We start from the raw sequence: 15,769 nt of genomic DNA on the forward strand, positions 1-15,769 counted from the left end.
TCACAGCTGCGTGCTCCTGACCGCATGGCCAACACGCCCGGTCAGCAAGTCAACAAGAGAGTAATTGGTGTCTGCTTTCAAAACTAAAAGGAGCCTCGGATGCAATGGAATTCAAGTCGCTAATATGACAACATCCTCACATACTTCTGCTAGGTATGACGGCTGGCAGCCCGGTGATAATCAGCGAAGATATGCTAAGAGGAAAATCTACACAAAAAAGAATAAAACAAAACTGGAACATTGAATATTATAACCCTGACAGGAAAATGTGAAGAACTAGGGGACCTCATGGAAAGGAGAAAGTTTGATATTCTAGGATTGAGTGAGACAAAATGGAAAGGGAAAGGTAGAAAATCATTGAGGAAGGGTTATGAAATCTATTGGCATGGACACGAAAAGGAACCCTGTAATGGCATAGCATTCGTCATTAGTAAGAACACTGACATAGAGTTGGATGTAGAACATGTCAATGATAGAATAATTAAGCTAAGATGGAAAATAAGGAAAGAGGTCCTAACCATAATCCAAGTATATGCCCCTCAATCTGGGTGTACTCAAGAGGAGAAAGAAGCATTCCTGGATGAACTGGAAGAGCACATTGATGAGAATAATATAATCGTGATGGGAGATTTCATTGCCCAAGTTGGTGTTGATAGAACAGGTTATGAAAATGTGATTGGTCCAAATGGCTTTGGAAACAGGAACCAAGAAGGTGAAGATCTGCTGGACTTCTGTTTAAGAAATAACCTCATAATTAAGAACACCTTTTTCCAGAAAAGACTCAGCCATAAAGTAACAAGTTACAGCTGGGCTGGACAGCAGAAATCTTTAATCGATTATATTATCTCTGATAAGGAAGCCGGTTTGTTAATCACTGATGTGAAAGTATTGCCAGGAGAAAGCTTGGAGAGTGACCACAGATTACTGATGGCAACCTTTAGAAACATGCCAGTGGAAAATGTGAAGACCAGATGAAAACCCAAAATAAGGGTGTGGAAATGAGATGAACCTGAAAAAAAGGAAGAATACCAAAGAAGGATCCATGACTAGTTCCAGACAGATGAGATAGAAACGGGAGAAAAGGAATGGACCCAATTCAAGAAAATACTTGTGAGCTCAGCTGTTGATATTGTAGGAAAAACAAGTTGTATACCAAAAGGAAACTTCTTGATGGAATGATTTTGTTCAGCAAGCCATAAAAGGCAGGAATATGGCAAGACGAGAAAGAGATAAAGAGAACTTAAAAGATAAAGATGACGTAAAACTGAGAGAACTAGAACAGAAGTATAGAGACCTAAATCTCAGAGCAAAGAGAGTAATTAAACCTGTGAAAGAGATAAACTGGCTTGAATTTACTGACAAGTTAGTAGAAGACAGCAAAGGAAATAAGAAACTTCTGTACAGAATTGTGAAAAACAAAATAACTATTCATGTACCAATTAAAGCATTGGAAAGAGATGATGGAATTATAACATGGAGAGAAGAAGACATTCGGGAAGAGACGAGAAGGTTATTTTTCTTCCTTGTATAATGGAACAGACCCAGCAGAAATCACTCAAGAAGATTTGGAATTGGATACTGCGAACAAGGCTGGAAAAAGTGAATCCCCATTGACTTGGTTTGAGATTGAAAATGCTCTGAACAGAATGAGCAAAAGCAGATCACCTGGTTTTGATGAGGTGAGCTCACTCATGATTAAAGCTACTGGAACTCATGGACTTAAGTGGCTATTTAGAGTGATAAATGCTGTGTGGAATGAAGAAAAAATCCCGACTGACTGGACTAAGGGTTGTATAGTCCCCCTCTTCAAGAAAGGAAATAGATGGATATGTGGCAATTATAGAGGAATCACACTCCTGTCTCATGGACATAAGTTGATGAAGAAAAGATTAAAAAAGATCATTGAACCACAGCTTGAGAAAGAACAATATGGGTTTTGGAGTAACAGATCAACAACAAAACTCATTTTTGCTGTTAGAATGATAATGGAAAAACATTGGGAAAGGGGAAAATATGTCATCTTCATCTTTTTGGACCTAGAAAAAGCCTATGACAGTATACTGAGGTATAAACTTCGGGATTGCTTGAGAAGGAGAAACGTTCCAATATCTCTCATCAGTAAAGAAAAAATGTTGTACAAACACTGCCAGAGCTGTGTAACAAGTAAAGGAGTGCAACAAGGCAGCACTTTGTCACCTCTACTATTTATCACAGTGATGGATGAGATAATGAAAAGAGTGAAACAGCACAGCAAGAACAGTGCATTCAAGGCATTTGCATTTGCAGAGGATGTGGTGATTTGGAGAGGTAGTGACGAAGAAGTTCAAGGACAGATTAATACTTGGAATTGTCATTTTAAGGAATTTGGACTTAAAATCAGCCTTAAGAAAACAGTTGTTATGACAGTCAACAGACAAAAGTCAGGAGCAAATATCACAGTAGACAGACAGAAATGGCAAGAAGTTAACCACTTCCAATACCTCAGTAGTGACCTGACTGAAGATAACTGATCAAATGCTGAAATCACAAACAGAGTTCAAAGAGGAGCTGTCTTTTACTATCAGGTTAGAAGCCTTCTCTGGGACAGTCAGATTCCAATACCAGCCAAACGAACACTTTATCAAGCTTACTTCTTGCCCATAACAACCTGTGGCCTTGAAACTTGCATCATCACAGGCAGAGATAAAAGTAGACGCCAAGCTGCAGAAATTAAATTCCTCTGTACAGTGCTACAAAAAACCAGGAGAGATAAGGTCCGCAACAAGAGGATTCGCCAAGAGGTTCAAATAAGAGAAGCGTTATGTGATACCATGGAAAGCCTCCGTGGCTCAGGTGGCAGCGCGTTGGCCTTTCACCGCTGGGTTCCGTGGTTCAAATCCTGGTCACTCCATGTGAGATTTGTGCTGGACAAAGCAGAGGCGGGACAGGATTTTCTTCGGGTACTCCGGTTTTCCCTGTCTTCTTTCATTCTGGCAATATTCCAATATCATTTCATTCATCTGTCAGCCATTAATCATTGCCCCAGAGGAGTGCGACAGGCTTCGGCAGCCGGCACGATTCCTATCCTCTCCGCAAGATGGGGCTTCATTCATTCCATCCCTGACCCAGTCACTGACTGGAAAACAGGTTGTAGGTTTTCATTTTCATATGTGATATCATAATCAGATCAAGATTGAAATCGTATGGCCATGTAATGAGAATGGGTTCTTGCTCAGTAGATGGTTGGAAAAAACCTTTGACGGCAAAGGACGTAGAGGCAGACCTCGAAGGAGATGGATCAAACAAGTCAAACAAGATCCAAAACATAGAGGAGTGGATTTGAACCAAGTACAGGAAGAAGAATGCTATCTGAATCAACTGAAATGGCGAGCGTCATACACCGCACCTGGGAAACTGGAGACGGTTAACTGATAATGAGCTAACAGCTTGCATTCAGGAGAGAGTGGGTTTGAACCTTACTGTTGGCAACCCTGAAGATGGTTTTCTGTTGTAGCCAAGGCAAGTAGCAACTGTTCTTGGAATCAGCTAACAAGACCCTCACTCCACCTCCCCGGTTTTCCACCCAGGACGAGAACTCGCCTTGGCGTTCCCCCTCCCCCACCAACCATCTAAATCAAAATGCTCCCCGACAGCACTGATATTGCCACCACACAGTAAAATACCAAATTAATTCTATGATATTTCATTGACAAATAATCTGAGAGTAGCATGTTTGGTATATTCTTTCACACTTATCATAATTGCTACGAATGAAAAGGTTTATGTATGTATGTGTGGGCTGAATGAAGAGACCGTTGCTTTAGAATAGGATATTTCATTATGATAAATAGTACTAATATTTTTTGCTACCAGGCGAGTTGGCCATGCAGTTAGGAGCGTGCAGCTGTGAGCTTGCATCCGGGAGAGAGTGGGTTCGAACCCCACTGTCGGCAGCCCTGAAGATGGTTTTCCGTGGTTTCCCATTTTCACACCAGGCAAATGCTGGGGCTGTACCTTAATTAAGGCCATGGCCGCTTCCTTCCCATTCCTAGGTCTTCCCTATCCAATCGTCACCATAAGACCTATCTGTGTCGGTGCGACATAAAGTAACTATAAATGCTATTTTTTATTTTTAGATCTTTTTTCAATTTTATCTCAATATTTCTCATGTTCAGCAACTTGTTATAATAATTTCTTGTTTTTAAGTAATTTTTCTTTATTCTGTGTTATTATTCAGTCATTTTAATGGATTTATGTAGGGTAATCAACATATCTGAATATTGTCAAAGTTTTCAATAAACGAGAATATTTAAACACCAAAAGATTCATTATTCAGAACACTGTGAAATAAAGTAACCTTCTACATTCCTTATTCGTACTCTCTGAAAATCCACATCCTTAGAGAGCGATGAGACATTGCTTCCAATGTGGATGCGCTTGCAATGAGAGGGGAAGTATTATCACTGTAGTAGGAACAAATTCACATTTCAGTCAGGTTGTTGATGTCCCCGAGTACTAACATACAGTACATGTACATGCTTGTTAATTTCATTTTACACAGTGTGAGTTTTATTTATTTGTGTGTGATTCACTGGAAGAGTTAGAATGCCAAATATAAAGCCATCTAGAGCTGTCCATTGAAGGAAATTTAGTTCACAATTCGGCAAGGCTATCTTTTTCCTCCAGATGGTCAGATATTGTACTTTTCTGAAAAATATGTGAAGTGATAGGGGCAGCAGATAAAATATTTACCCTTCAGCAACACGTGGATTGCAACAAACACGTGGTATCCAGAATATCAATGGAATGCAGGATTGCATAATATCCTAATAATGACAACATATGGATGGTGAATTATTTTTCTTGTAAGAACTGCATTTTTAAAAATGGATGCTGCATTATCTTAGGTGTTTCTGTATTTAGTACATGAAGAGGTTCATAGCCTTGCAGTTAATGGTGGAATGAGACGAATCAACGTGATAGCCTTAAAACCCAATGCGTCATAAGTAGGTGACCAGTAGCTTTAGGAATGGTGCCCCTTGTACCCAGCAGGAGTCTTAAGACTTTGATGTCCTCAAGGTTGTACTTATTGAGGTAATAGGGACCAGTTGGTGAATATATTTTCTACTTTTCTTTGTCAGCCTCAGCAGTGGTTGTACATGTGATTCAAATCTGATTGTCGGAATATCTTTTCCAATCTATCACGTAACAATCATAAATTCAACCCTTTTTTTGTTGTATGTTCATAAATTTAAGAGAAAATGTTTTCAGCTTCTCCAAAAAATGGGGGTCCTGACCTGTACAAGTGAAATAAATAATACAAACAAAAAATGCATCTCTGTTCTTTTTTTCTCCTTTTCTGTTAGACTTAAGCAGAAACCTAGGTTGCATTTTAACATTAATGCACGTATGTATCTTCTTGGAGTTTATCGTAGATCTCAACAGTTCAGTTATTAACTTTGACTGAAGAAAAGTCTTATTTTCAAGGTTTTAAAATGGAAAATACTTCTTCCTCTTCATCCTATTATGTCTTTTTCTTAGGAAGAGGTAGGAGGTTGGGGACTTCCAGATACTGAAAAAGGGGAAGAATGAGGGGACCGAGGGCTGAAGTTTTGAAGTAAGAGGTGGAGGGTGGATACGGGAGAGCAAATGTAAACGACACGAGTGGTTAAGTGGAGATAAGTAACTTAGCGCATACAGCGCCAAGGCGCATGTTCCGAGGTATGCACACAAACCTCATTCATCCTACATCAAAATGCCATAGGACTTTTATTGTTGCAAATTTTGTCTACTTCCTTCATTTCTAGGTATTATTTCCCAAAAACACACACAGAAAACAATTTTTTAAATACAGATTTTAGGAGGTTGCAGGGGTGGGGGTAATTTTTGGTGGGAAGTTAAAAATTCATATTCAGCGACCCCAAAAAACATAAAGTAAGCCTATTTCCAGAACTACCATTAATTTTTCCAGGTAAGATCCCTATACGGTCTCTATTATCTGGTCTATGAACACAGATAATAATGGAGTCAAAGTAAACTTTCTACAGTCTTATGGATTGTTCACATATGTGCATGTCTACATATTTGCATGGTAAGTCATTGCACTCCAACTGTTTCCTAACACTTTTTAAGAAAATTAATTGTGTCTTTGTTGTCCAGGTACTGGCTTCAGTTCCTTATGACTGGTCACGAACTCAGTTAATTGTGTTTGCTTGGCTGCGCACCATGTTGGTGCCACTACTACTTCTTTGTGCCACACCTAGAAAGAACCCCATTATTTCTGGAGAGGGTTACCCAATGTTATTCTCTTTGCTCCTCGGTGTTACCAATGGTTTGGTGGGAAGTGTTCCTATGATTCAAGCACCAAGTCGTGTATCAGAGGAACATCGTGAACTTACAGGTAGGTAACATCCAATTGAAATTCATTGTATAATTCACTAGTAGTTCCAGTGGCTCTGCCCGCATTGAAATCAGACTTAATTAGATTTGTGCACTACCGCACGGTTTCTGAACTGCATTCCTCACGGTGACAGCAATAGCCCCAATAGATCTACTTGCATTGGAGCGACAAGAAATCTGGTGTACCCAAGGAGAGCTGGGAAAGAAATGCGCAAAGAAGCGTGCCTTCAGTCAACAGATGAGGTGATGGCAACTCAGATGGGAAAGTGACCCTCGGGGTAAATGGACCAAGTGACTGATACCATGCTTGGATATCTGGGTTGAAAGGGTTCATGGTGAAGTCAACTATTACCTCACGCAGCTTCTAACAGGCCATGGATATTTTTGGAAATTCCTGCATAGAGTGGGCAGAGCGAGTGATACACCATGCATATACTGTGATGACATTGACGATGTACTCCACACCTTCTTTATTGCAGCCATTGGATGATAAAGAGAAGATGTGTGGAAACTGAATTGGGAGAACTGACACCAGATAATATTATTTCTGTGATGCTACAAAACCAGTAATCCTGGATCATGTGGCAGTGTATGCCGAGGATGTTCTTTGTCAGAAGAAGAATGGTTTGTAAGCGTACGAATACCCGTAAAAGAGAAATGAAGGAAAAAGAAGACTGAAAGACTAAGAAAGCACGACAGCACCCTGAAGTAATGCGAGAGCGGTTCCGGGGTGATGATACACATCGTGGAAGTCTGGCTTTAAGTGGGTAAGAATCCCACACACTTGTGGAGTGCGGACCCTTCAAAAGTGTTTTTGAATATTCTCCACAGTCCCTCACAAAAAAAATTATTATTATTATTATTATTATTATTATTATTATTATTATTATTATTATTATTATTATTATTATTATTATTGTTATTGGCCACACTGAACAACTTGAGTTGTTACACATTCAGTTTCTCTTTGAAGGTTTTATTGTTTAGTACTTGTGATCTGCCCAGTACTTGTTCATTCATTCCAATCGTAATTTTTTTATAGCCCTTCTCTGTGTCATTTCTGGTGAAAATTTGTGAGTTTTAAGAAGGATGTTAATTTTATTTTTGTTCTCTGCATATAGCCCTTCTCTGTGTCATTTCTGGTGAAAATTTGTGAGTTTTAAGAAGGATGTTAATTTTATTTTTGTTCTCTGCATCTGCTATCTTGAGTCCAACTGCTTTGAGATCTTACTGAATTTTTCTGACCCATTGTCCTTCTTTCTTCTTCCCAAGATTTCTCATCAATAGTTGTAAAGTCTGTTTTCCTTGAAGTCGCAAGATGTGATAGAAATATAAGATTCTTTTCTCTTGGTAGACAGTTTCATTAGGAAGGATTCTCCAGACTCCTTTGACCTGGTATTTTTTTATTTATGCAAGTTCTGATGATTGTTCTTTCAGTTTTGAGGAGCTGATCAGTTATTCTTTCATTTTGAATTGGGAACAGGGTTTCACAAGTGCAAATGGCTTCCAGGAGATTTGTGGTGTTATAGTGTTGGATCTTAGTGTCTGTCTGTTGACAGGCATTTCTTATTATATGTTGACCAGGTTATAAATTGGGCTTTTTTTAAATTTTGTTAGTTCTATTTGTCCATGTTTCTTTCTCATTTAAGTTGTGTGTGATGATTTCTACAAGATATTGAAATTGTAGATCTCTGTTAATTCTTTTGATCACTTATGAAGACTTTATTTCTCTGTAGCAGGTAGGGACCCTCTTCGGAGGCAGCCCTACCCAGGGAGTGGCGCCCCTGCCTATGTGAGTCCCAGAGCACACTGACCCGGTGTGTAACATCTGGTATGGGTCCCAGCTCAGGGTTACGAGTGAAGACCTCAACGGCATCTACGGCGGAGAAGGTGGACTTCGGTACGGCGGAGATGGCGGAAGGGGCATACCCGTAGCGTCTGTACTCCAGAGGAGCGGCTACGAAAGGCGTCTGTCTCCATGTTAGGGGCGGCCTAATTTTGAACCTGGCAGTAGGTATAAAATGCCTTTGGGTGTGGCGAGCCCATCGTAACAATAGCCTATATGGACAAAGCAGATATGGTGCCTCGGAAAAGGTTAGGGCGTCCCCTGCTAAAAGCGACACGCAGCTCTTCAGGTGCTGGGGGAACTGTGAAAAATGGGCAACCAGCACCAAACTACATCAAAATTGCAACAGTTAATGTACTGACACTGACGGGAAAGACAGAAGAACTGGTTGACTTCATGATAGAAAAAGATATAGCCATACTTGGACTGTGCGAGACCATGAAGAGAGGTACAGGGGAGATCCCTCTGAGAGAAGGATGCAGGCTGTATTACAGCGGAGGACCTGAAGCAAAAAATGGAGTAGCCATCATACTTAGAAGAGAAATCCAAGAATATCTGGTATATACAAAGTACGTCAGCGATAGGATGATGATGATGATGAGACTCCAGTTTGAAAATGGCGTGAAAGATCTGTTTAAGTTGTATGCCCCACAAATGGGTTGCATAGATGAACATCTAGAGGACTTCTTAGAGAAAGTGGAGAGAGAGATAGAAGATAAGGAAGTACTATTGATGGGAGATCTAAATGCACAAGTTGGAATGGAAAGACAAGGAAAGGAAGACGTTGTAGGGCCCTTTGGATATGGAAATGTAAATTCAGAAGGCGAGTTGTTGGTGGATTTTTGCATGAGGAATCAAATGATTGTTGGAAACACCTGGTTTAGGAAGAAGAACAGTCAGAAGATTACAAGGTATGGTTGGGGAGACAGGCGAACAAAGACCATGATTGATTATATAATCATAGAGAAAGAACACCGGAAGAACCTTGTAGATGTAACAGCCATGCCTGAAGAAGCCTTTGGTGGAGATCATAGAGTTGTGATAGGAAAATTGAAAGTTGGAAAGATTGAAAAACCCCAATTAAGAAGAGAGAAAAGAATTAAAGTATGGAAGTTGAAGGAGAAAAGCATACAAGAAGAATTTCAAAGGGAAATAATACCCTTGATACCCAGGACAGAGGTGGGGAATGTTGAAGAGGAATGGAAAAGATTTAAGGAAGCACTGGTTGGATGTGCAGAAAAGGTGTGTGGTAGAACATCAGGAAGTGTGAAAGACAAAGGAACACACTGGTGGAATGATAGGGTAAAGATTAAAGTGAAGGAAAAGAAAATGGCATGGAAGGCATGGAAAACATCTAAGACTGAAGAAAGTAGAAGAAAATATGTGGAGGCAAAGAATTTGGCCAAGAAAGTAGTGGAGGAAGAAAAGAGGAAAACCTGGGCCTTATTCACACAGAAATTGAGAGATGATACGCAGGACAGCAAGAAATTACTGTATGGTATCCTAAGAAACAAAAAGAGAGCTCAAGTAAACACCAGATTTGTGAAGGATGAAGGTGGCATAATTTTAACAAAGCCAGAAGAAATAAGAAATAGATGGAGAGAGTATTTTCAGAAGCTGCTGAACATAAGAACGGATGACAGTCATTCACTGGATGACCAGGAAAGGCAATTAGTTGACGAAGAAATGGATAAAGAAATTACAATGAATGAAATTGAAATGGCAGTAAGAAAGATGAAGAATGGAAAAACTGCTGGAATAGATGAAATTTCAGTGGAGATGATAAAGGCAGCTGGAGCTGTAGGCCTGCAGTGGACATATCAGGTTCTCAGGAATGTCTGGGAGAATAAGGAGGTCCCTGAGGATTGGCAAAAAGGAATAATCATCCCAATTTTCAAGAAAGGTGATAAGAAGGTTTTGAAGAACTACAGGGGAATTACTCTAATATCCCATGTTCCTAAGATAATGGAAAGGATACTGGAAAGTAGAATAAGGTTGAGGGTTGAGAAGCAGATACAGGAAAATCAGTTTGGTTTCAGAAGTGGAAGATCAACAATAGAGCCCATTTTCATTATGAGACAACTAATGGAAAAGCATTGGGAGTACGGGAATGATATGGCGATGACATTCATTGATATTGAAAAGGCATATGACAGTGTCCCTAGGACGAAAGTTTGGGACAGTCTGGTGCAAAAAGGAATTGGACAGGGATTAGTAAAAATGATCATGGCATTGTATAAGGAATGTTGTAGTGGCGTGCAAACACAAGTTTGCAGGACAAGTTGGTTCAAAATAACTAGTGGGCTGAGACAGGGAAGTGTTCTATCACCAATCCTGTTTACAATAGTAATGGATGACATCATGAGAACAGCAAAAGCAGCATATGGAGGAAGAGAAATGAACATGATGTTATTTGCAGATGATATTGTGATTTGGGGAGAAGACGACAGGAAGGTTCAAGAACAGTTGAATGTGGTGAATGGGAAGATTGAAGAATGTGGATTGAAAATAAGTGTAGAAAAGAGTAAAACTCTTGTTATGATGAGAGGGGAGAAAGAAGGGAAAGGTCAGATTAGACTTGCAGACAAGCCCCTGGAAGTAGTGGAAACGTTTAAATACCTGGGGAGTGAATTAATGGAGAATGCTCGACTGGATGCTGAGATTAGTAAAAGGATTCAAGCTGGAAGTTGTTTCTATCATAGTGTACGAAATATGTTATGGGACAAAGGTGTGCCAATGGAAGCAAAGGATACTATGTACAAGATGTATTACGTACCCATAACAACTTACAGAGCAGAAACTTGGACAATGACAAAGAAGGATGAGAGTCGAATACAGGCAGCCGAAATGAAATTCTTGAGGAGTATGATACAGAAGAGTAGACGAGACAAAATAAGGAATGAGAAAATCCGGGAAGAAATTGGAGTGGAAAAAATGAATGACAGAATAGAGAAGAGCCGACTAAGATGGTTTGGGCACATAAAGCGAATGAGCGACGAAAGAATGCCAAAAAAGGTGATGGAAATGCAAATCCAAGGAAGGAGAGGCTGTGGACGACCACAAGTGAGATGGAAGGATACCATCCAACGCAACATTATAGAAAGAAACCTGGACTGGGACACAGTGTTGGAGGAGGAGTGGTGGAAAGACCGAAGAAAGTGGAGAGGAACCATATTTGCCCCTACCCGGCTACAGCTGGATAAAGGGAAATGATGATGATGATGATGAAGACTTTATTTATACTCAGGGGGTTTCATGGGCATGATCTCAGTTTTTGCAAAGGATATTTAGGGCGATTTTGTGTAAACTGGTGATCTGGACATAAACTTGTTCCAAGTCAAGGTCTAAAAGAGCTAAATCATCTGCAAATCCCAGACAGTTTGTTCTTATTGACAGTTTTACTCCAATTTTGATTTTAGATGGTTTTCCTTTTTGCCAAAGTTTCATGATGTAATCAAAAGCCATATTGAAAAGCAGTGAAGATAATCTGTCACCCTGTTTGAGGCCAGTTTTTATTGTAAAAGTTTTTAACACTTTTTCACCCTGAGATTCACGTTGGTTCAAGTTAGTTTGATGATTTTTTAAATTTGGGATGAATACCAAATGATCTAAGGATTTTTTAAAGTGTTGGTCTATGGAAACTATCATGTGCTTTTTTGAAATCTATGAATGAGATAAAGAGTTGTTTATTTATCCATTTGTAATATTCCATTAGTAATTTCGGGCTGAGAGTTTGGTCTGGACAGCTTCCCATGGGCAAAATCCTCTGTGGTATTCCCTAAGTTGTGATTCCAGAGTGTTTTTGATCCTGTTGTAAATTATGCAAGAGAAAGATTTGTATGTGCAGTCCAGAAGAGGTTATTCCTCTGTAATTATCTGGGTTGGTTTTTATTTCCTTTTTTAAAATAATGGATGGATTGTTCCTGTGGTCCAGTGCTCCAGAATTTACTCCGCGATCCACAATTTTACTAGATGATGACGGGGATTTTTGATCGCAGGTTTTCTGGCTTTTTTCCAGATTTCTGCAAAGGGTCGTCTTCACCTCAGTCTTGTAATTCTTTAGTTCTTTAATTGCAAGTTCTACTTCATTAATCGTTGGATGATCTATTAGATCAGTGGTGGTTAAAATGGGTGTGTTGGTGTTTACTTGAAACATTTCTAGTGAGTCGTTGCAATTTACAAGTTTGTTGAATATCTCTGAGATGATCTCTGCAATTTTCTTAGTTACTATTGGCTAACTTTCTGGACTTATCTCTAAGAATTAATGTTGGGGTTCATATTATTGAAGACATCTGCTAAAAATGTTGTAATAATCCCGCAATTTTTTAAAATATTCTCTTCTATCCTTTCTAGGGTGTTCTTAAGACGTTTACATTTTGTCTGTCTGGTAATTTTATGTCTTTGTTTTATGAGTTCTAAATTTGATTCTTCTGACTTTTGGGCTTGATTGTTTATCCAAGCTTGTTGTCTTCTCTCTATCACCTGGTTGCATTCTTTATTCTGCCATTCTTGTTTCTTCGTGGTGTTCATTGGAGCTATCAATCTGCTATCGAGCTTGGAGCTGCTATCGATTTTAATTTGGTGGTCAGTTCTTCTAGTGATGGATCCATACTGTTTTTGTGTACTCTAAATTTTTTATTAATGTAGTTGGGTCAAATTTTCTCCCAGTTTTATTTGGAAGTTTTTTCTTTACCATGGGGGGTAATTTTATGTTGGTCTTTACAACATAGTGGTCTGACCCTGAGTCTGCTCCCCTTAGGATTTTGACTTTGTGGATTTCCTGATGGTAAAATTTATCTATGGAAACATGGTCTTGCTGCCATTCACCTTTTTTTGAAGTTAGGGTATTACCAGATTTTTAATTTATTGGTTTTCCTTTCAAAGCATGCTGATTTTGAGAGAAGGTTATGGTTTCTGCAAATTTTAATCAATCATTGCCCATTTTTGTTTGATTATGTGGTGGCCATTTTTTAGTGATATCTCAATATCTTCTTTCTTGTTCCAGTTGTGCATTGAAATTGCCAAGGAGAATTTTAAAGTTTGATGGAGAGATGTTGATTAATGTTTGATCCAGGAGATCCCAGATTTTACTGTTTCTTCTTTGTCCTGTAGGATGTTATTTTTTGACTGGTGCGAATGTGTGCATTAGTAATTTTGTAGGTCTTATTTGTGAATTTCAGAGTTAGGTTTGCAGATCTGGGGTATTGAGATTTAAATTCTATAACTGATTTGATGATTTGGAGATTTATTAGTGATCCATTACCAAATTGGGGGGCAATTTTTCATAACTCGTTTTCCTGGTATTCCTTTGTAAAGACAGTATCCTTGTATTTCCATAGGGTCTTGGTAGCTATTCCTAATTTCTTGAAGAGTCTTAATTAGAATCTTGTGTTTGTTCATAATATCAGTGATGATCTTTAATTTTCCTGTTTGATCATTTTTTATAGCTGCCTCAGTAGGTTACAAATAGAGTGTCTTTCTCATGATTTCAAGTTCTTGCTTTAAATTCTGGCTGAAGCGTTTTTTTTTAAAGGGCAGGCAAAAATCTTGGGACTCAATTGAGTTCTAGTAATGCACTCTTCATACATCTGATAAATATAACTCAGCCTTTCAATCTTCAGTCCTATAGAGTTTTGCAGTGTTATTAGCTGACAATATAAGATTGTTCTTTTCCCTTATTGTTTCAGTATTTATCATTCATTTGACATGCAGGTTCTGCCAACTTTGTCTCGTGTGTATTTCAGCAAAATAAAGACCAGTGGCTTAAATTGTTAGCTAAATTCTATATAATTTAATTTTTTATGACTTGTTTAGTTCTCAGTGAAAGGTTGAGATATTTTTATTATGGTTTAGTATTTATATTAACTTATATTTGTATGTAACAACACAAAATTCCTGAATTTTAGGAAATATCATGACGCTGTCCTACAATGTGGGGCTGACTGCAGGATCTTTAGTAGCTTACTTACTAGATGCCATTCTTCGTGAATCTTCACCAACAAAACTTTGTGGCAATGCCGTACTAGCTGTAACAGAAGCTAGTCCATCTTCATTATCTACCCTTGCTGTAGCTGTCACCAACTTCACAACTAGCGTAAGTACTACTTCAGTACCGAGCTTTGCCTCCACAATTATGAGTCCAGTTAATCCAGTCACCACAACAGTAAGAAGTACCACTACAATGGCTGTATTTTCATCAGTCTTCTCATTAGTAACACAGAGCACAAGTCCAGAGCCCACCAGAGCAGTTACTTCAATACTGAGTAATGTCACAGCTAACATATTGCCACCTAACCTCACTACGTCCATACATTGAAGACTTTCTGCTCACATAAGAAGTGATATGGTGTATTTTATTAAAGTAATAGAAGATAGCTCTTTATAAGAATATCATACCAGCTGCTATATGTGGGAATGAATGATTGTTGTATTTTATGAAATGAACTTAGATTTCAAGTGAGTGTATGTAAGACCATATATATTACCATGTTCAGTAAGTAATGCACAACATTTTTTCTCATTGGATGTTTGCTTATTTTCAAGAGAAAATATCCAATATTATTACCTAATTCATTAGCTACAAATACATCATCATCATCATCATCATCATCATCATCATTTCTTCGCTCCAGCAAGCTGAGTGTGGTTGTGTACGAGCCTCCTCCACTTTGTTCTATCCATCCACAGATGCTGCTCATATATGTGACACTAGTTCACATCTCTAATTTCAAGGTCCTTCATTATCTGCTTTTCCCAAACATCACAAGGTCTTCCTCTTGGTCTCTTCCGAGGAACATTGTGGTCAAAGTATGTTCAAGGAGTCCTGTGAGGGTTCATTCTTTTCATCTGACCATACCATTGCAATCTCTTCACTTCTAGAGTCTCCAGCAAGCTTCTTTTCAATCCAAGCTGTTGTCAGATATCCACATTCCTTATTTTATCCATTTTTGTTTTTTGTAGACAAGAACAGAGGAACTTCATTTCTGTTGCCTGAAGACGACTCTTTGTTGGTCCAGTAAGTGTTGCTGCTTCCAGGCCGTACGTCAGTATAGGTACTAGATATATTTTGTACAAGATGATCTTGGAAACTAACGGAAATGTTCCATCCCAAAGTATTTGACGAACAGCATGATAGAATTTGGAATCTTTCTGTATTCTGTTACTAATCTCTTGATGTATGGTATTGTCTGATGACAGAACGCTACCTAAATACTGGAAGTTGTCTACAATATCCATCTCCTCATCTCCAATTCTTAGATGAACAGTTGGAGAGTTTCTACTCATCACCATCCAACTGTCTTCGTTTTGCTGAATTTGAGACCTAAGGTTGTAAAAGCTTCATGCCAGAGATCTAGTCTAGTTTGTACTTCCGCTTCTGTCTCACCCCATACCATTACATCATCAGCAAAATCTAGGGCATTAGTTGTTGGATCCTTTCTTTTAACCGCTTTTGAAACTTCTTCTATTATGATTATGAAGAGAAGTGGTGAAAGACTTGCTGCACTCCACTCTTCATTTCAAACCAACCTGACCTTCCATCCTGGA

General features: G+C 38.8%; 1 protein-coding gene across 1 annotated transcript in view; it reads left to right on the forward strand.

Moving 5' to 3' along the window:
• Positions 1 to 14,540, forward strand: part of Ent3 (equilibrative nucleoside transporter 3) — a 124,971-nt gene extending 110,431 nt beyond the window's left edge. Inside the window, exons 8-9 of the mRNA XM_067146082.2 lie at positions 6,139 to 6,379; positions 14,131 to 14,540. Of these exons, the coding sequence (XP_067002183.2) occupies positions 6,139 to 6,379; positions 14,131 to 14,540 (651 nt within the window). The remainder of the gene's footprint in view (positions 1 to 6,138; positions 6,380 to 14,130) is intronic.
• The last annotated feature ends 1,229 nt before the right edge of the window (positions 14,541 to 15,769 follow it).

This window comes from Anabrus simplex, chromosome 4 (assembly GCF_040414725.1).
Source record: "Anabrus simplex isolate iqAnaSimp1 chromosome 4, ASM4041472v1, whole genome shotgun sequence".
Classification (NCBI taxonomy): domain Eukaryota; kingdom Metazoa; phylum Arthropoda; class Insecta; order Orthoptera; family Tettigoniidae; genus Anabrus; species Anabrus simplex.